Raw genomic sequence first — 20,671 nt, forward strand, 5'->3', positions numbered from 1 at the left:
TTTAGTGATTTATGGGAGTTGCAGAGTTAATATACATTATCAGAGCAGTGCAAAGATGAGTGGTGTGTGATTGATTGTTGTGGGCCGATCTGGACAAAAATGGTAGGGACTATTTTCTTGTCCCATTCAAGTCATCAATGTGCTAGCCACCCACAATAGCTCACCAAGCAAGCTGACAAGCGGTCCAGGTTGGTCAGTAGCCAGACTATGGCTCATGGACAGTGGGCTGTGTCTTAAAATCAGTTCTTCCCTCACTCATTCACCTCTTCTGGTTTTATAAATGGCACTAAATTGAAATTGTAAATACTTGGGGAATATTTTGCACTGTGACATTTTTAAAAGTAAATCGTGTACATAACACACTTTTTTTCTATTAATTCCCAATGGATTTGAGGGCCTTATATAGGGCACTCAGAATCCAGCTGACATTAAATGTAGCGCACTGTCAAATTAGTAGGTATTGATTGGACCCAGCAGTTTTTGTACCACTGTCTGGGTGTGCTCCTCATTCTTGGAGCATACTGGAGCAGTAATCTGCATCTGATTTCAGAGAAACACATATAATAAGCTTTGTCTTTTTTGGTCACTTGTTTTATCTGCTCCTCGAAGGTTAGCCACGTCCAGATAATTAGTCAATCGCAAAATGTAGAAAATTGATTGTAAACGAGAAGTAGAATCAGCTGTTTTGTTTTTTTTACATGAGGCAGTTGGAAGGAAATGTTTCAGAGCATTTGTCTATGTTTGTGTCCCTGTACAGAGGATTCGGGGACATACTTCCCTAGTGTGAAGAGGGATCCAGGCCGCTACCTGCAGCCTTGCTCTGACTCTGTCAAGACCTGGCTGCGCAGCATGAAAAACGCTGGGAAGATTCTCCTCCTCATCACCAGCTCCCACAGCGACTACTGCAGGCTAATCTGCGAACACATCCTGGGGTAAGCCTGCCCACACGGGGACCACAGACTGGCCCCCTCCCTAACAGGACCAGGACATGGGCACTCATTTTAAAACATTGTGTAGGATTCATACTGAAGTGTACGTGCGTATAAAAGCCAAAAATGGCCTTCGCAATTATTATTTTTTATTTGTAAAACTGTGCACCCACACCTGCACGGAATACTCCCTTTATAAATCACAACGCCCATATTCACCCATAAATGCAATTTAATTGTTTTAATGTTTTTATTGCCGTCTTTAAGTAACGTAACAGCAACACCAAAAAACTAAAATTACACCTGAAACCCAACCGATGCAAGCAATCACACCAACCAGCACGTGCACACACACACACACACACACACATTCATAAACACTCACACACACACACACACATGGGAGAGATGGCAGTGACTTAGAAGTTGATCCTAAATGAATGCCCAGGACACCATAGCCCATAACAGCACTTATCATTCACATAAAAAGCAATGAATACACATTGAAATTGGGAGTTGCAGGAGCAGGGACAAAAGAAAAATGTAAACAAACAAAAACAAGACATATCAGAGAAAGAAACTACATATAACTATCTATATACAGAAGCAGTGACATTGTGTCCAGATATTGCAAGAAGGGACCCCATGATTGTTCCCATTTCTGCTGACATCTTGAGTTAAAAAAAAAAAGATAAATGCCTTATGGAGGGTGATGCATTTAAAATGAGTCATGTAGCTCTGTGGTTCTTTAGTGAATCGTGGCAACAACAAAGAGGAAAACCAGGAAATTGAATTTTTCTGACAAGGAAATCCAAGTGCTTATGGATGAGGTGGAGGATATGATTCACATAATGTTTGGTGGCCACAGCATTGTGTCACAAACAAAACAAAAAAAAGAAAATGCAGCGAGTGACGACATGTCGCTGGTGCGATAGCAGTGCCACTGCAGTGTCTCCGTCGCGCTGCACTCAGTACACTTGACAACGCAGTCATGTTCACTAAAGCACTTTAGACTATATTAATCCCACAGTGGGGAAATTTAGTCATCACAGCTGCATAGAAATACAAAAAAGGTGCACACTATATGAAAAAATTACAAATACGTTTACAATAGCATAAGATAGATAAAAATAACTTTTTGAAAAAGTAAACAATGAGTAAATACTCAAAAATACACAAAAGAAGTTTTACACTAGAAACTAGGCTACACTAAACTATAGACACAATATTATAAGATATTAACAACAGACTCTGTTGTACAGTTCTTTAGCGTCATGCTATTTGATGTTATCTTGGATTTCTACAAAGGACGATGATGATCAATTTTCCATGTTAATGCGGTGAAAAAGATGAAAGTATATTTAGGCCTAATATCGGGTAAAGACCATCAGACTTTCCTGAATCCTGCCACATCCCAGCATCATCCTGCATTTTAACAGCTGCAGTGCTCCACGACTGAGAGTCATTTCAGCCCTCTCCTCTGCACTTGGGTTACAGCATGCAAAATTGAGCAAAATTAGATTTGAGATTTATATTTTCTTCTATCATTTTCAATTGAAAGCTTATTAACTTACTTTCTAATTATGTGTCAGTGCTGTGTTTACAGATTTTTGCAATGCCCCAAAGTGGCCATAATATCCTGTCTTTTTTATGTTCAGTTTGAATCTTAATTTTTGAACTTGGAAAAAGTAGTTCAACAATACATTCCTCCCTACTCTACTCCTTACTAAAATCTAACTTATTTTAAAATTTTAGCTAGCTAGGTGCCTTTAAATGGCAGGAAAACAAATCAATTAAGTGGCCTTGATATAAGACTTTTTTGCGACACCTATCAGTTATTGGTTCTGAGAAGTTGGTGGAGCCAAAAAATGGTAGACTTCAATTTGTTGTTTGGCTAGATGCAAGACTCCAGGAATCAAGTAAGCTGGAGATCAGAGTTAAATGGCACTGGTGTACCAGTGGCAGGTGAAGTGGAGGTCAAATCTGGAAAGGCAGGGCTCAGTGTCTAGGCGACAAACCACATTTAAACAAAAACGTAGGAGAAAAAAAAAGGGGCAAAAAGAAACAAATGGGGATCAGGGGAGACATAAAGTAGCGAATCCCACTCCATACACGAATGCTAATGTTGCTTCATATTTACTGGCTATTTGCAGAAGGCGCTGTTTGCTAACTTCTTTTAGCAATTTGAGAGGTTTATAAGGCTGGATATGGCATGTTTAGCTGCTCCTGCTGCCGTCATGTTGCCAGAAACAAATTACTGCAAGTTCAAAAGCTCAATTATTACAGGTGTAATTGATAAGCAGTGGGTCCAACAATGAAATACATTACTTTGTCATAATTTCTTATTTTGTGAATTATATGAAGTCAAAACACCATCTGCTCACAGTTTGCTATTTCTTACCAAACCAGAATTAATACTCACCACTTTATTTTACAGCTGTAGGTACGGAAAAAAATGGATGACTGTCTTTTTATAGTTTAACACTGGCTTTGTGCATTAATGGCCCTCCCAGTGTTTGCCGTGCCCACTATGAGGCTTCGGTTATTTTTTGTAGGCTAAGCCCTGTTTCACACTCTATTAACCAGCAAGTGAGGCTTGAAAAATGACAAATGTCCAGGCTGCTGCTGTTATTTTACGCTGCTGTTCTTTGTTCTCTATAGTCAAGCAGAGGTGAACTGCAGGTTAAGGTAAAGCTGCCTGGCTTTGGACAAACGTACACACGTGCGCACGCACACACACACACACACACACACACACACACACACACACACACACACACACACACACACACACACACACACATTGTTTCCTGTTTAAACAGCAAGCTTCCTGTGATTGTGGGATGGGTGCTCGTTCTCAAATTTGGCTCCACCTACATACAGTGGTGTGAAAAAGTGTTTGCCCCCTTCCTGATTTCCAATTTTTTTGCATGTCTGTCACACTTAAATGTGTCAGATCATGAAACAAATGTAAATATTAGTCAAAGATAACACAAGTAAACACAAAATGCAGTTTTTAAATGAAGGTTTTTATTATTAAGGGAGAAAAACAATCCAAACCCACATGGCCCTGTGTGAAAAAGTGTTTGCCCCCTCCTGTTAAAACATAACTTAACTGTGGTTTATCACACCTGAGTTCAATTTCTCTAGCCACACCCAGGCCTGATTACTGCCACACCTGTTCTCAATCAAGAAATCACTTAAAGAGGACCTGCCTGACAAAGTGAAGTAGACCAAAAGATCCTCAAAAGCTGGACATCATGCAGAGATCCAAAGAAATTCAGGAACAAATGAGAAAGAAAGTAATTGAGATCTATCAGTCTGGAAAAGGTTATAAAGCCATTTCTAAAGCTTTGGGACTCCAGTGAACCACAGTGAGAGCCATTATCCACAAATGGAGAAAACATGGAACAGTGGTGAACCTTCCCAGGAGTACCCAGCCGACCAAAATTACCCCAAGAGCGCAGCGACAACTCATCCAAGAGGTCACAAAAGACCCCACAACAACATCCAAAGAACTGCAGGCCTCACTTGCCTCAGTTAAGGTCAGTGTTCATGACTCCACCACAAGAAAGAGACTGGGCAAAAATGGCCCGCATGGCAGAGTTCCAAGATGAAAACCACTGCTGAGCAAAAAGGACATTTAGGCTCGTCTCATTTTTGCCAGAAAACATCTTGATGATCCCCAAGACTTTTGGGAAAATACTCTGTGGACTGACGAGACAAAAGTTGAACTTTTTGGAAGGTGTGTGTCCCATTACATCCGGCGTAAAAGTAGCACCGCATTTCAGAAAAAGAACATCATAGCAACAGTAAAATATGGTGGTGGTAGTGTGATGGTCTGGGGCTGTTTTGCTGCTTCAGGACCTGGAAGACTTGCTGTGATAAATGGAACCATGAATTCTACTGTCTACCAAAAAATCCTGAAGGAGAATGTCCGGCCATCTGTTCGTGACCTCAAGCTGAAGCCAACTTGGGTTCTGCAGCAGGACAATGATCCAAAACACACCAGCAAGTCCACCTCTGAATGGCTGAAGAAAAACAAAATGAAGACTTTGGAGTGGCCTAGTCAAAGTCCTGACCTGAATCCTATTGAGATGCTGTGGCGTGACCTTAAAAAGGCGGTTGGTGCTGGAAAACCCTCCAATGTGGCTGAATTACAACAACTCTGCAAAGATGAGTGTGACAAAATTCCTCCACAGCGCTGTAAAAGACTCATTGGAAGTTATCGCAAACGCTTGATTGCAGTTGTTGCTGCTAAGGGTGTGTTGGAAAAATTACTCAGAGGCTGGATTCAAAATCAAACATATCGGACATTGTATTGCTCAACGTCACTCCTCCGTAGGGCAGCTTATATACAGTGTGACAAGCAGTTTACAGTCACCCCCATTTCCTCTGTATATCTGATTTTGTATATCTGAGTGAGGTCGTAGGTCACAAGATAAAGGTACAGAGACGTTGTAACTGAGACTATAGAACCATGTTGTGCAACAGATAGACCAACATTTGACAAGTATGATGAGTTCGTTATTTGTCCATCATGTCCCTCCTGTTTATACAAGGTATAACATGAACTGAAAAATAAAAATAAAAGAATCATCATTAAGAAAATCATATTGATCACACAACTGTTGTTGTATACTGTTCAACCAGACTTCAGTCATTGACACTTCATCATCTCCACTGCCCCTTCTCTCGCGTTTCGGCAAGGGATTCATTACTTTGTCACACGTCAGTGTCTGAGAACATACCCTGTTCTCCAGGGAGGAGAACAAATACATCGTCATAAGGGGGTGGTGGTTCAGTCGTAGGTGGAATCGGTGTCGTATTAGCGGTCCCGTACGTTTGGTCAGTTGTAGAAATTTGCATATAAACTGTGTCCTGTTCAGTCAATGAACACAATGCAATGATTTGCAAATCCCATAAACCCACATTTAATTGCAAATAGATCAAAAACAACATATCAAATGTTGAAACAGAGAAATTATACTGTTTAATGAAAATTATTATTTTAAATTTGATGCCAGCAATACATCTCAAAAACGTTTGGACAGGGTCAACAAAAGCCTGGAAAAGTGGTGGAACATCTCACACCTAATTAAGTTCATTGGCAACAGATCAGTACCATGATTAAGAATAAAACGAGCATTTCAGAGAGGCAAAGATGGTGAGAGGTTCATCACTCTGTGAAAAGACAGCGTGTGAAAATAGTGCAAAAATTTAAGAATACTGCTCCTTAACGTAAAATTGTAAAGAATTTGAGTATTTCATCATCTTCGGTACATAAAATCATTAAATGGTTCAGAGAATCTGGAGAAATCTCTACACAAGGTATAAGGAAGAAAACCAATGGTCTAAGGGGCATGAAAAAATTGTCCACTGACAAATACATTTTTTAAAATTCTTTTTGGGAAATCATGGACGCTGCATCCTCCAGGTTAAAGAGGAGAGGGACCATCCAGCTTGTTATCAGCGCTCATTTCACTTTAACTTTAACTCTTCTATTGCTGGCTAAAAGTACAGACATTCATCAATTTATTCTACCTGCCATAGCCCTCTTTCAGCCTGCGATACATCATGCATCAGCGGTAAATCCTCTCCAAGTCCTCAATTAAAAGATAAAATTACATAGAATCAAAATGACTGGCGAAGTAGTCAAGCATACCTTCACCTATGTTCTTTAAAAAAGCTACACAGCAATACCACAAGCCAGGCAATCATACTGCCAAACAGGCTATTTCCAACAGGCACGGTACTCGTCTCTTCAAATTTGGCACAAACACTCACTCGGACTCAAGGAATGTTTGATATGGGTTTGGACAGATTTGCATCTAAACTACAATTTGAGTGGTGGCATACAACTTCTAGGCGGTAATTCTAGTTTACTAAAACCTGTGAGGACGCCATTACAATAGTCCAGCCTGCAGTAAACAAACACATAAACAATCTTCCCTCTTCCCTCTTTAGTTTTTTCTGTGTTCAAACGTGTTTAATATGCCATAATATTTACTGTAACAGTCGAGACACATGACAAATGCTGTACAGCCATCTTGCTTGAAACAAAACAAAAAATCACAAGCAGTGTCACTGGACAAAACCAACCAGGGGGTATAATGTTCAGTGTTAGCTCCAATTGGTGTCTAGTAGATTGACCTGTACAATGCCAACAGATAAATCACAACTGTTTAAGCATGCAGAAAGGTTGAATGATACATGTAGTCTGAGTTAACACTTTAATTAGAATGAATAAAAATCACACATTGGCTTCCCAGCTTTCAATACGAAGTGGAACTTGTTTATGGGTGTAATAGTACATGTGCTGTTTTCATCCCAAACTGTCGGGTAGAGGTGATTCGGTTCCGAGTGAGACTTCTGTTCCGTACAACCTGGCAGTTACTGTCAGAAGTCTATTTATGTCAAAAACAAAAACAAAAAAAACAAAAATCCAGAGCTAGTACTATACATTATCCTTGTTAGTGGTTAGCACCTCTACATGCTCTGGTGCCTGGCTGAGTCATTATATAATTACAGATATCTTATATGAGCATTTTAACTTGTCGTAATTGGAATATATGAGTCTGAAAAAGGTATACTGAGAGTTTGTAGCAAGCTATTTCATCATGCAGCATAAACAGCTTGTGCTTAGGGTTCGGTGTCCACACTTTGATACACCAAATTGATTGGTTTACATGTTTTCAGTAAGAACTCCTTCTTGTGTCATTAGACCCCATCCAGCTCTAAACATGCTCATTGTCAGTGTGGATGTGTATATTTCCCCCTCAAAGTCTTCCTATTGCTCCCACAGTGCTGTATAATAATAATAATAATAATGATAAATTTGAATTGTATAGCACCTTTCATACAAGAAATGCAGCTCAAGGTGCGTCACAGCAAGATAATTACAGTGCATCCGGAAAGTATTCACAGCGCTTCACTTTTTACACATTTTGTTATGTTACAGCCTTATTCCAAAATGGATTAAATTCATATTTTTCCTCAAAATTCTACACGCAATATCCCATAATGACAAAGTGAAAATAGTTTTTTTTTTAATTTTTGCAAATCTATTAAAAATAAAGAACAAAAATATAACACGTACATAAGTATTCACAGCCTTTGCTCAATACTTTGTTGAAGCACATTTGGCAGAAATTACAGCCTCAAGTCTTTTTGAGTATGATGCTATAAGCTTGGCACACCTATTCTTGGGCAGTTTCTCCCATTCTTCTTTGCAGGACCTCTCAAGCTGCATCAAGTTGGATGGGGAGCGTCGGTGCACAGCCATTTTCAGATCTCTCCAGAGATGTTCAATCGGGTTCAAATCTGGGCTCTGACTGGGCCTCTCAAAGACATTCACAGAGTTGTCCCGAAGCCATTCCTTTGTTATCTTGGCTGTGTGCTTCAGATCGTTGTCCTGTTGGAAGATGAACCTTTGCCCCAGTCTGAGGTCCAGAGCGCTCTGGAGAAGGTTTTCATCAAGGATGTCTCTGTACATTGCTGCATTCATCTTTCCCTCCATCCTGACTAGTCTCCCAATTCCTGCCACTGAAAAACATCCCCACAGCATGATGCTGCCACCACCACGCTTCACCGTAGAGATGGTATTGGCCAGGTGATGAGCGGTGCCTGGTTTCCTCCAAACATGACGCTTGGCATTCAGGCCAAAGAGTTCAATCTTTGTTTCATCAGACCAGAGAATTTAGTTTCCCATTGACAGTCCTTCAGGTGCCTTTTGGTAAACTCCAGGTGGGCTGTCATGTGCCTTTTACTGAGGAGTGGCTTCCGTCTGGCCACTCTACCATACAGGCCTGCTTGGTGGAGTGCTGCAGAGATGATTGTCCTTCTGGAAGGTTCTCCTCGTCCAACGTTGGAGCTCTGTCAGAGTGACCATCGGGTTCTTGGTCACCTCCCTGACTAAGGCCCTTCTCCCCCGATCGCTCAGTTTGGCCGGGTGGCCAACTCTTAGAAGAGTCCTGGTGGTTCCAAACTTCTTCCATTTACGGATGATGGAGGCCACTGTGCTCATTGGGACCTTCAATGCTGCAGAAATTGTTCTGTACTCTTCCCCAGATCTGTGCCTCAATACAATCCTGTCTCGGAGGTCTACAGACAATTCTTTGGACTTCGTGTCTTGGTTTGTGCTCTGACATGCACTGTCAACTGTGGGACCTTATATAGACGGTGTGTGTCTTTCCAAATCATGTCCAATCAACTGAATTTACCACAGGTGGACTCCAATCAAGTTGTAGAAACATCTCAAGGATGATCAGTGGAAACAGGATGCACCTGAGCTCAATTTTGAGTGTAATGGCAAAGGCTGTGAATACTTATGTACATGTGATTTTTTTTCGTTTTTGATTTTTAATAGATTTTCAAACATTTCAAAAAAATGTATTTCATGTTGCCATTATGGGGTATTGTGTGTATAATTTTGAGGGAAAAAAATTAATTTAATCCATTTTGGAATAAGGCTGTAATATAACAAAATGTGGAAAAAGTGAAGCGCTGTGAATACTTTCCGGATGCACTGTACATGCAGTGTTTCACATAAAATTGTTTAAATAAGACATTTAAAATATAGAAATGAGATAAAATGGAAAAAATGCACAAGAAAAGATTAAATCAATGAGAAAACAGATCAAATGCATAAGAAGCAGATATGTGCCATGTTCCATCATCTGTAGATACTGTTTAGCATCACGGTGCCTTACTATGTTCGCTTGTCTAACTCAAGTGTATCTGGATGCTGTCCAGACATTTCCCTTTACATATTTGTCAGGCGCCGGTCACAGAGGCTAATGTTGCTTTCTGTGGATGTTACAGGAAGGATTTTGAGGCGCTATTTGACATCATCATCACAAATGCTCTAAAGCCGGGATTCTTCTCCTTGGTGCCCCAGCAGAGGCCCTTCAGGACCCTTGGTAAGTACTGCATCCCCACACTCATATCCTACTGCCACTAAATCAATTATTTTAAAATTACATTACATTTCATTTAGCTGATGCTTTTATCCAAAGCGACTTACAATAAGTGCATTTACAACCATGAGGGTACAAACCCAGGACAACAAGAATCAAGAAAATACAATTTCTTCAAGAAAGCCAAACTACAAAGTGCTATCAGTAAGTGCCATTTTAAGCTACTAAAGTGCTCCTATTCAAGGTAAAGTCGGAAGAGGTGTGTTTTTAGTTTGCGGCGAAAGATGTACAGACTTTCTGCTGTCCTGATGTCACACATCTGTGTGTCCCAAAATGTCTTTAAAATGTCAAAAAGAGTAGAAAAGCCTGTCTCTTTGCTCCCAGCTTGAGTGATGTCCAAGATAAAGTCAGAAATATTATTTTTACACGTCATGTAACTTAGCTTGGTGACTTGACTCTGTTGAAAGGATTTAAACCCGAAAACGGATATCAAAACTGTCAGATTAATTATTTTGATGAATGAAAGTTTTAACTCCCAAGAACAAAACAACTGAAAAAACTCACAATTTACATACACAAGACATACAGTTGTAATTAAGTTGTTTTTTTCGATGCCAACTGGTAGCATCTCTGAAGCTACTTAAGACATGTTTAAATAAAAAGTTCACAACCTTAGAGCAGGGCTATTCAACTTCAATGGCAAGTTGCCCGAATAGGAAAATCACTAGTAGTTCGATTGCCTCTCAAAATATTTTGTCAATTAATGTCTGCAAATAAATCTTAATATGTTATGTTAATACACATACATTACATACATTACATACATTACATACATAACAATAGTAATAATAAACTTTATATGTATAGCACTTTTCTAAACTCAAGTTACAAAGTGCCTCACATGAAATAGGTCATTAAAACGAAAAAACAAGTGAATTCTAACAAGCCGTAACAACACAACACCCAACAACACAGTGATCGTATAAAACAACCATAAAAACAAATTAAAACAGGGTATAAAAGAAATGAGTTGATCACTAAAGTCAACTAAAATCAGCAAAGGCTCTCCGATAAAAGTATGTCTTAAGGAGAGATTTAAAAGATGTCACTGACTCGGCAGACCTTATTTCTTCAGGCAGCTCGTGTTCAGTGCAAGGAGGCTAAAACGGGCGTGATGTGGTCCCTTTTCCTGGTTTTAGTTAAAAGTCTGGGAGCTGAGTTCAGTCCAATTTGAAGTCGACTGATGGATTTTTGATTGAGGCAGGTTGTTGCAGTAGTCTACGCATGAAGGCATGTATAATGGTGTCAGCATCATTACATTTTAAAATAGGATGTATTTTTGAGATGATAAAAAAAAAACAGGACTGCACAAGTTTTGTGGTATAGTGTTCGAAACTCAAATTGCTATCAAACCAAACCCAATATTACATGAAATAAACCAGTCATCTGCATCCCTTTTCTTTCACTTCAATAGTATAAAATTTCAGAAAGCAAAATGCAAGATAAGCATAGTATGACAGTATGGGTTTGTTAATGATACTATCAAAACAATTCCAAGCGGATAAAAGGGCCACATTCATATTTGGTAAAGGGGAAAACAATGTAACAGTATCCTGACTAACGATAAGTAGGCCTTTTTGAATCATCATATAAGTCTTTATTCCTTTATTCCTCGCATTTTATCAAGGACAGCATTGCATGCCTCAATCGGTTATTTACCACAATATAAATATCATACATGTCAAACCTCTGTCTGTTGAACCTGTTTGAGTCAGTGAGAGTACTTTCATACGTTTTGATCTGAAATATTGAATATCCAAAGCAGGTTAGCTCTGCAGCCTAAGTTACTGTGGCGACGTATCCTGGTAAGAAGTGAGCAAGCTTTGTAGAGTTAAACCTGAAGTTACCTCGATAACTGCAAATGCTGCTTTGTAGTGCAAACCTCGACTCCAGGGTAGGTTGTGTTCGAGATAACAAATCAGAACGTATAAAAGTACCAACAACTGACCAACCAATTCTCTTGGATAAATGTCATCACCAATCATGGGGCTTGGTGCACTGGCACAATCGACTGTGTTCAGAGGTCTTTGGATTTTTATACCGTCAAGATTCCATTTCATTCTGTTTTTTATCGATATAATCCTACAACAGAGACTGATTGAAGCACAACTCAGCACTGATTTCAGCCTGGATTATTTTTTTAACTTCCTCATATTTGTTGAATATTATAGTTTGATCTTCGTATGTAAAATTTGTCACTGTGCTACCAGTACACTAGTCCATGTTTGTGATTGGGCGCAAATGCAGCAAATACTTCTCCTTGTATGTGAACACGCTCATAGCTGGATTGGAAAACCTTGGGTTGACATAGCGAGTTGTTAAATAGCTTTGTGTGACTGTTTAGCGCAATGTAATTTGTTAGGTTTTGTTAAGCCAGATAACGGAAAGATATACGTATGTCAAATTTGCTTTGTAGTACTGGCCTCAGGCGTTATTCCCAGTGATTCCCAGCATCCTCTTGAGTGACCCGTTTCTGTTCTTGATGCGAGAAATTTTGACTGGCTTTTTACGCAGCATTTTTTATACCTCAGCCAGATTGTTTGACTTCCTCGTTTTGACCACAGCTTTTGTTTGGACTCTTGTTTGGACGCCTTTTGCCTTATCACTGTCACCTACAGCCTCGATGGTTTGCACTGCGCAAACCAGTACAGAGTGCAAACTTCAACTTAAAATCGAGACAATCTTTTGAAAAATCTCCTGTGGTGTGACTTGCCTCAGAAATCTTCGCAAAAGCGATGTAGATGTAATGTTCTATGTGAAAATGATCACGGGTCACTCGTTGAAAAGATGCTGCCAGTCCCTTTAATTTCCTTCTTTTTTCCACTGAGCCCCCAGGAAAACTGGGTAAAAATAATCTATGTTTTGAATCATTGTGCCTCTTCACATTCTATATTTTCATCACAGCAATAGGTTTGGTGCATAATTACTTGTTGCAGTCGGCAAAGAAAATAAATACCTTTGAGTCCATTTGCTTTGGAAGTGGCTATTTCATATTTAACTTTTGGCTTCAAAAGAAACATTTTGATGCTTGTAGTTTAGCTAACGTTAGTTTCTCTTTGGCAGGTGCCAAGCAGGAGAAATCTTAGCACATACTGTCTCTAACACACACACACACACACACACACACACACACACACACACACACACACACACACACACACAGGGTTTCCCAGTCCCAAGAACCTGTCTCCAAGGTTACCCACAAGGATTGTCTATTACACAAGATGCCCATTTCTTAAAGTAGATTAAAGGCTTACACCTTAGTTTTATTTATCATATCACTCACATGCTTGGCATCCTCTCTAGAAAAATTCAAAAGCACCGTTCTTTAACACAGCTGAGGTCTATAATGTCAGCATTTCTCTGCATATGACAATGTAAATTAATGTGTGAAGTTAACAAAGCTGTTGTATTTTCTTTCTTATTAGTAAAGACCAGCTTGCAGCTCACTTTTAGCCAGTGCTGACTGTCACTTGCACTGGTTAAAATGACAACCATGGCTTCGTTGCTAATTAATGTTAATTATGAGAGCAACTTGATGGCAGAACAAACTTTGTCAGTTTTCTGCTCACGTTGTCTGTGCCGTTTCTGTCCGTTTTCTTTTTTAGGATACTTTTTTTGGTATTTATCATTTATTGAGACAGTCAGAGTGAAAGAGGAAGAGACAACAGGGTATAAAAACGCAAGAAAAATGCTATGCTCAGAAATTGCACCATAGAAAGGCAGGTATGTGGTCATATGTTCACGTAAAAATAAATAATCAGAAAGTTTGGGGATTTAAAAACACAAGTTCTGACATGTAAATTAAAGACAAAATATTTCAGATTTCTGGGCCAATAATCAAGCTGAACATTGATCCTGTTTTGTACAAAGGGTCATATTTCTTTGAGTTGTATCCCTCCATTGAAACAGCTTTGAGGTGACACACTGGAGTATTTGGTAAACTCAACAGAAGCTTGTTCAAATAAATCAACTTGCAGCCATTGTTCACCTGTTATAAATATGACTGATGGGGACGTGCATGACAATCTAAAATATGTTGTGGAAACTGAATCAGTTGTTTCCAAAGCACGTTTAGGCAGACCAGCATTCACACCATCGAATAATCAATACATCAAGCTTTGTTCACTGAGAGATAGAAAAGCAACTACATCACAGATACAGAATTTACTAAATAAAGAACGCAAAACTCCACTTAGCACAAACTAAATACTCCAACAGAAAACACACACAGACACACAGTAATCTTTTAAATTGGAGACATAAGGTCAGAATTGTAATTTTGCCTTCATTGTGTCAGGAGTTCAGTTTTGTCCTCCGTTTTGCCCCCGATCACCTCTCCTCCTGTGTCCCCTGTCTTTGTCTGTGGCCACGCCACTCACCTCCCGTGGCCACGCCCCTCACCAGTCCCAGCAGATGCAGCCACTCACCTCTGATCACCACCTGCAGGTGTACTGCATCTCCCTGATCACCTCCCCAGACTATATGTAACCTGCCCCTGCACAACTCTGGTTGTCGGTGCATTTTGTTTAGCCACCCGTCCGTCCTCTGTCAGCTCTCCGTCCGTCTTCCGTCTGCTCCCCGTCAGCTCTCCGTCAGCTCTCCGTCAGTCCTGTACCTGTTCCCGTTCCTCCAGCCTCTGTGTCTCCTGCGGATATCCCCGTCAAAATCATCAGTCGGTGGAGTTGCCCTCCCGGCTTGGAAGATTGTTGACGCCGTCCCTTCCGCTGGTCTGCCGGCTGCCCTGTTACCCGTATCCCCCTGGAGCTGTCGGTTGAGTTGCCCTCCCGACTGGACGTAAAGTGGACACGCTCGGTGCCACATTTTGGTTTGTAGTTTTTTGTTTGTTTTTTCGCTGGACAATAAAGACTGTATTTTTGGAACTTGAAAACCTTGAGTCTGTGAGCTTGCATTTGGGTCCTGGAAAAACACCCCACCACATAACACATTGTAATTTGCGTGAATAGACCCTTTCGTAAAGCAGTGATTCTTAGGCATTTGCAATATCCCTTGTATTTGATTTGAGTTAAGCTGTAATCACCACTTTTTTTATGATTTATATTTAATGTTAGTAGTGTTAGTGATTAGTATTTGCTGCCCAGGTTTTACAGACTCAGATCCTTATCATCACCAGTCCATAGAACTCCTGTTACCTTCCCAGGCCGTCTGTCCTCTCTCGTTAGCCCAGATATCTGATCCGGGATGCTGGTTTAGAAGTGCTGCGTTTGGATTCTTCCCCTCATCCAATAGAGAGTGTATTTCAGTGTATAGAATGTTGTTCACAAGTGGCCAATTCAAAATAGATCTTGTCCACTACATAGTCCAAACACAGCAAAAGTGTGAGCTGGTGGAAAGGGCAGCCAGCTGGAATGTTCCCCTCATCTGGATTGTCTCGCTGCCAGTAACAACACTGGAAATGCATTATGTGTGAAGACGGCATGATCCACTCACTGAAATATTCTCTCCCTCGCCTTTCCTCAGTTATGCCACATTGACAGAAAAAGCATCAGCATCTACTGCTCCTCTGGCATCCTCTCTCTCTTCTTTTTTTTTTTGCGGGAAAACATAACTTGTTACAATTCACAGTAATTATTAGCCTATAAAGTTTTATCGAGAAGAATTTAATGGATGAAGTTTAATACATTAGTGCTGATTGTAATGCATGCTCAGCTAAATGTCGTGATTTATAAGGAATGTATTATAGACTCATAAATGACTAATTTAAAGAGAACTTCTACTGTTCTGTAAATTTTATTATTATCTGGGATCTTTCTGTTTGGAGTTTACATCTTTTACTGAAGTTCCGTTCAACAGCCCAAAGACATTCAGGTTTGATGAATAACGGGTGGAGTTTTGAAATTCTGAGGTCGCGTTTATGCAGACCTATCCACAGAACCATCGCACAAGTCAGTGGCTGTACTATACATTGTCTCAGCTTGGCCTTTTGACAAGTGTTAGGAGAGTACATGCACGTAGAAAGTGTCACATCATTCATCTAATGGGAGCAAGAGAAAACACTGAAAAATCCAAAAGACTTGTAACTTGTAATCAATAACATTTCAGGGAAAGGCATTACATAAATCCGTTTTTTTCACATCATCATCATCATCACAATGCTTTCTTTTCAGTGCCACAAGGCAGCTTCAAGCTTGCTTTTTATTTCATGCACTTCTCTTTGCTGCAGACCACATTCCACTCATTCCTGTCCCTCTCGAAGTCCACCGTCCTCACAGCTGTTACTGCGCGTGTGTTTGCATGCGCCCTGTTCTTTCACTCTCTCCTGTCACAATATTTAAAGCATATTTAACCGCTGTTTGAACTTAAGTGGGAATGTACTCCGCAGAACACCACGGTTTTGTTGGCTCGAGTTGTTTTATCCTGCTACTGCTTGCTGCTGCTGGTCTTACATGGCAAGTCAACTGTTACCTGCTTTAAAGAAGGCAGTCTATTCATTTTTAGAAGCAGACAAAGGAAGAATGCAACATTTACATTTTCCAGTCTTTATTGTGATTAAAGACGCCTGCACTACGGTTTTGCTGAGCTTTTATTTTTCTCTACAACACACACACACACACACACACACATATATATATATATATATATATATATATATATATATGTGTGTGTTTGTTAGCAGCAACTTTGGAGAGGAAATTTTACCTATTGCTATTCAGCTTAAAACTAGATGGCAGTAATGTTCAATAATGATAAAACACAGGCCATCCTAGAAATACTATGACAATTAGTATCACAATCCACATTCACAGGTACCAGTGATGACTGTGATACACATGTACGTACTCAAAATAAATACAGCAAACAGTCACTGTAGAGCACTTGGGGACAGAGGTTTCATAAAGGAGAGCCGGTACAATGGTGCCATCGCCACCATTGTAATTATATAAAAAATCCTCCTGATACGTGCGAACCAAGCCATGAAGTGCGCTGAACAGAAGGGAAGCTATGACCTTTGTGAGAGAGTGTTCTGCTTGACTAAACATCAGCATCTGCAATTTCACCAAGGACCTGAAGCTTGAGTCAAATTTTGTGAAACCCATTAAATGCTTCCTATGGTAATAAAAGAACAGTGAGCCAAGTGAGGTATTTGGAGGTGCACTCAAATTTTCCAATGGGGCTGAGCGTTACTATCAAAGTCAAAATAAGCCGCAAAGCGCAACAAGGTGTTTGTTTTTTTTATTTGACATTTGCAGGTTTGTGTCCTGTGAATTCCTCTCCCAGGGTCACGCTGTCAATGCTGAGTTCAGCTGTAATGTTGCGAGTCATCTGAGGGAAAACAATTCGTCGCACACAGACCTCAATTGTGGCGCGATGAGCCACATGACTTGGGTTCCCCCAGGTTTCACACCCACGACAAACAACCGTCTCTTCTCACCGCTCCTACTCACTGGATTTGGCTCCCTGTGACTCCTATCTGTTTCCACAAATTCCAACGAAAAAATTGCTGCTTAAGTTTCAGGTTCATGAAGTCGTCAGGTGCCCGATGTTGATCAAGCCGCAAAACTTGAAATACTTATTACATAGGTTAAAGCTGACCGCTGCGTGCAACAGGAGGATTCTCATAATCTTTTGACTAACTTCTCATGTAGTGTTTGCGGTCACAGGTTTGTATTTCATCAAGGAGTGGACTGTGCACACCAAGTGCCCCTTAATAGTACAACTGATTAAACCCACTGCTCAGGACCAAAATAATCACCGAGCTGAAAGTTTATGAAAGTTTTATATTTTTGGTTTAGTAGTTATGGCAAAATGGAGAGTGGCACCTTAATTCTGCGAGCACAACTATGCTCTCGCAGTTTGTCGACTTGTGAATTTGCAGATCATGTACTACCCAGTGAAAAAGGGTTCATGATATGCTACGACTGTAACCTTTAAAACAAACACAAACGTATGTCCTGGTATTATTTTTGATGTTCAGGTATGTGGGTGGAGGTAGTGCATCAGAGTTTATATTCCAGTCACTGGTCTGCCAATTCATACTTAGTTTGTCTGAATATCTTTGCATTAAATTGCATTTAAATTTCTTCCAGTAAGGTTCCTTTTCTTTGTCTCACCTTTCACAATCACTTCCCCTCTCCATCGGCTTTACCTTATTTAACATTTTATTAAACATCAATTGTGTATCATTGTGTGGTAAGAGCTAGCTCTTCCCTCACAAAATGTCACCATCATCCCAACATGCAACGGGGTTTGACGTATCTACTGTCATGTTTGTTTAGTGTTCTTAGAACAGCTCAAGAAACAATCATATATTTCAGTTATTCTCTCTGCCAACTCAAATACTTATCGTGCTGAATTTGTGTTACCCAGCTAGCCTATAAACATGAATGAAGAATGATGAATCCAACATTAACATTAGATGTGTCAGTTGCAGTAGCTTATCTTTTCAATGTTGCCTTCCAGTTCTGCATGTTTGTGTGGTTTATCCCAGTTAGTCTTGAAACATTCCATTCCATCAATCTGTAGTTTATTTTTGCCTTGCTAACATTATATAACATCCCTGGCAGAAAAAGATAGATAATTCTGGAAAGTGCACGATACTATTTTAGCATTAGCAATATACAGTTTACAATTCCATAGATGTGTGCAAGGTTTTCAGTGAGACTTGGCATTAAATTGTACTTAGTTATTTAGGCCCTATTCTATTTGCACAGATAAAAGAAAGTGAATATTGGAGTTGTATGTATGTTTACACGACTACTTTAATTACATACTCTACTTTATGCTTGTGGCCAGTTTTGTGTTTACAGCTTGAACTGCTGCCACCAAGTGACCAAAAATGCCATGACAGCATGATTATTTTCATGATTTAAACTTTTTAAGACAAGAAAGTAATTAGTGTACACCGCTGTCTTCATGTAATCATTTAGTTTTAATTCTGTGAGGAAAAATGTAATGTACATTTTGTAAAAATATTTTCATTTCAGTAGTTACCTTTTATCATGTATTTATTTTGATTTTGTCTTATTTTTATTGTGGAAATAGGGTCATCAACATATTTTCGGTCATAGTTTGGTCATTATGAGGAATAACAACACAAGGGAGGAAAATCACAGCAGTAAAGAACAGCACATGTATATTGTTGTACTACGATGATTCTAAATGTAAAGTTTCTGGTCATTCAACTGTTTGTGATCACATTGTTTAAATTGAAAGTTAAAGTAATGAGTGACAAATAACTGTTGTGAAGTAGCTGCCAGTTTCTTCAACATTTTTAATTTTTTAATTTTTTTTAAATTTATATTCTTTAGTAATCCAAAAGAAACAGCAACAACGAGAGAAAAGTCTAAAGAAAATATAATTTTCTGACAACCCCAAATAATTACCTTTGATCCTCTCCAAGGCTGATCCCAAAGTTGGGAATCAGTTGTGAGCTTTAGCGGTAATATCGGTAATAACATCAATTGACACTCTTCCTTTGCCACCCTGTTTTCTTGAGGGTTTGTGGGTGAGGTTTAAAGCTGGATAGATGCAAGGGTGCGTCAGCTCCTGTGGCAGCTGGTCTGTTTGTTCAAACTGTTTCAACCTTGTTGTCTGATTCTGTTTTTGCTCCTTCAGTTAATGACGTGGAGGAGAGCGAGGGGCTGCCGTCACTAGACAAACCTGGCTGGTACTCCCAGGGCAACTGGCCCCACCTCTGCAAGCTGCTCGCGACCATGACCGGAAAACCAGAGCCCAAGGTACGTCTTCTACCATGTACATTACAGCAGTAGGCAGCCAGACCTATGGCTGAAGGGCATCTGTAGCTGGCTTTGAGCTTGACTCAACTTCAGTTTTTGGCAAAGGCTGAAAAACAAGAGAGGTTCATAAAAATTGTGCTAAGGCATATTGATGAAAGGGCGGCACAGTAGTGCAGTAACCACTGCACCAAGCATTGTCATCTCACAGCAAAAAGCTTCTGGGTTTGAATCAAGGCCTGGGCCTTTCTGTGCGGAGTTTGCATGTTCTCCCTGTGCCTGCGTGGGCTCTCCCCGGGTACTCCGGCTTCCTCCCACCATCCAAAAACATGCACCTCATGTTAATTGGTGGTTCTACAAATTGCCCTGAGGTGTGAATGGTTTCCTTCTGTCTCTACGTGTTGGCCCTGTGATAGACTGGCGACCTGTCCAAGGTGTACCCTGCCTTCGCCCAAAGTGAGTTGGGATAGGCTCCAGCCCCCCTGTGACCCTGTTCAGGATAAAGCGGGTCATTCACCAATGTCAGAAAAATGTGTTCGTATAAAATGGCTTTCTCAGTAATGATTTTTATTTTATGTACCGGATTTATTATTATACCTATAGGCTGCTGTAATTCCTTATACAGTAAGACCAACCAAACTCAGATCAGTCAGCATCAAATGAGCACTTTACAAAAGTTCCTCCATCTACATGGTTTTGTTTCTGCACAAACTAAAGTCTTTTAGAGCATTGTGACATACATCTTTGCTGTCACTCTGGGTTCTGTCGGCTAAACGCACAACAGTTCACCAAAGTACGATGTTCCAATTTGTTTATTCCAGACAAACGATCACTTTTAACTCTGGTGCTCTCCTACCATGCATTCGAACACAGGCCACGCAACCTGTCCGCAGCCAGCCAGCCAGCCAGCCTGCCCGCCCGCCCGCCCGCTTTCTTTCTTTCTTTCTTTCTTTCTTTCTTTCTTTCTTTCTTTCTTTCTTTCCTTCCTTCCTTCCTTCCTTCCTTCCTTCCTTCCTTCCTTCCTTCCTTCCTTCCTTCCTTCCTTCCTTCCTTCCTTCCTTCCTTCCTT

At 40.2% G+C, this 20,671-nt stretch overlaps 1 protein-coding gene across 2 annotated transcripts in view; it reads left to right on the plus strand.

The window, feature by feature from the left end:
* The window catches only part of nt5dc1 (5'-nucleotidase domain containing 1), a 112,971-nt gene that overhangs the window by 53,967 nt on the left and 38,333 nt on the right, over positions 1–20,671 (plus strand). For both annotated transcript variants that reach the window (XM_069161581.1, XM_069161580.1), the window contains exons 7-9: positions 758–932; positions 9,753–9,850; positions 19,484–19,605. In XM_069161581.1, the coding sequence (XP_069017682.1) occupies positions 758–932; positions 9,753–9,850; positions 19,484–19,605 (395 nt within the window). The remainder of the gene's footprint in view (positions 1–757; positions 933–9,752; positions 9,851–19,483; positions 19,606–20,671) is intronic.

This window comes from Embiotoca jacksoni, unplaced genomic scaffold (assembly GCF_022577435.1).
Source record: "Embiotoca jacksoni isolate LCO1_2020_lvr unplaced genomic scaffold, fEmbJac1.0.p SCAF_29, whole genome shotgun sequence".
Taxonomy (NCBI): Eukaryota; Metazoa; Chordata; class Actinopteri; family Embiotocidae; genus Embiotoca; species Embiotoca jacksoni.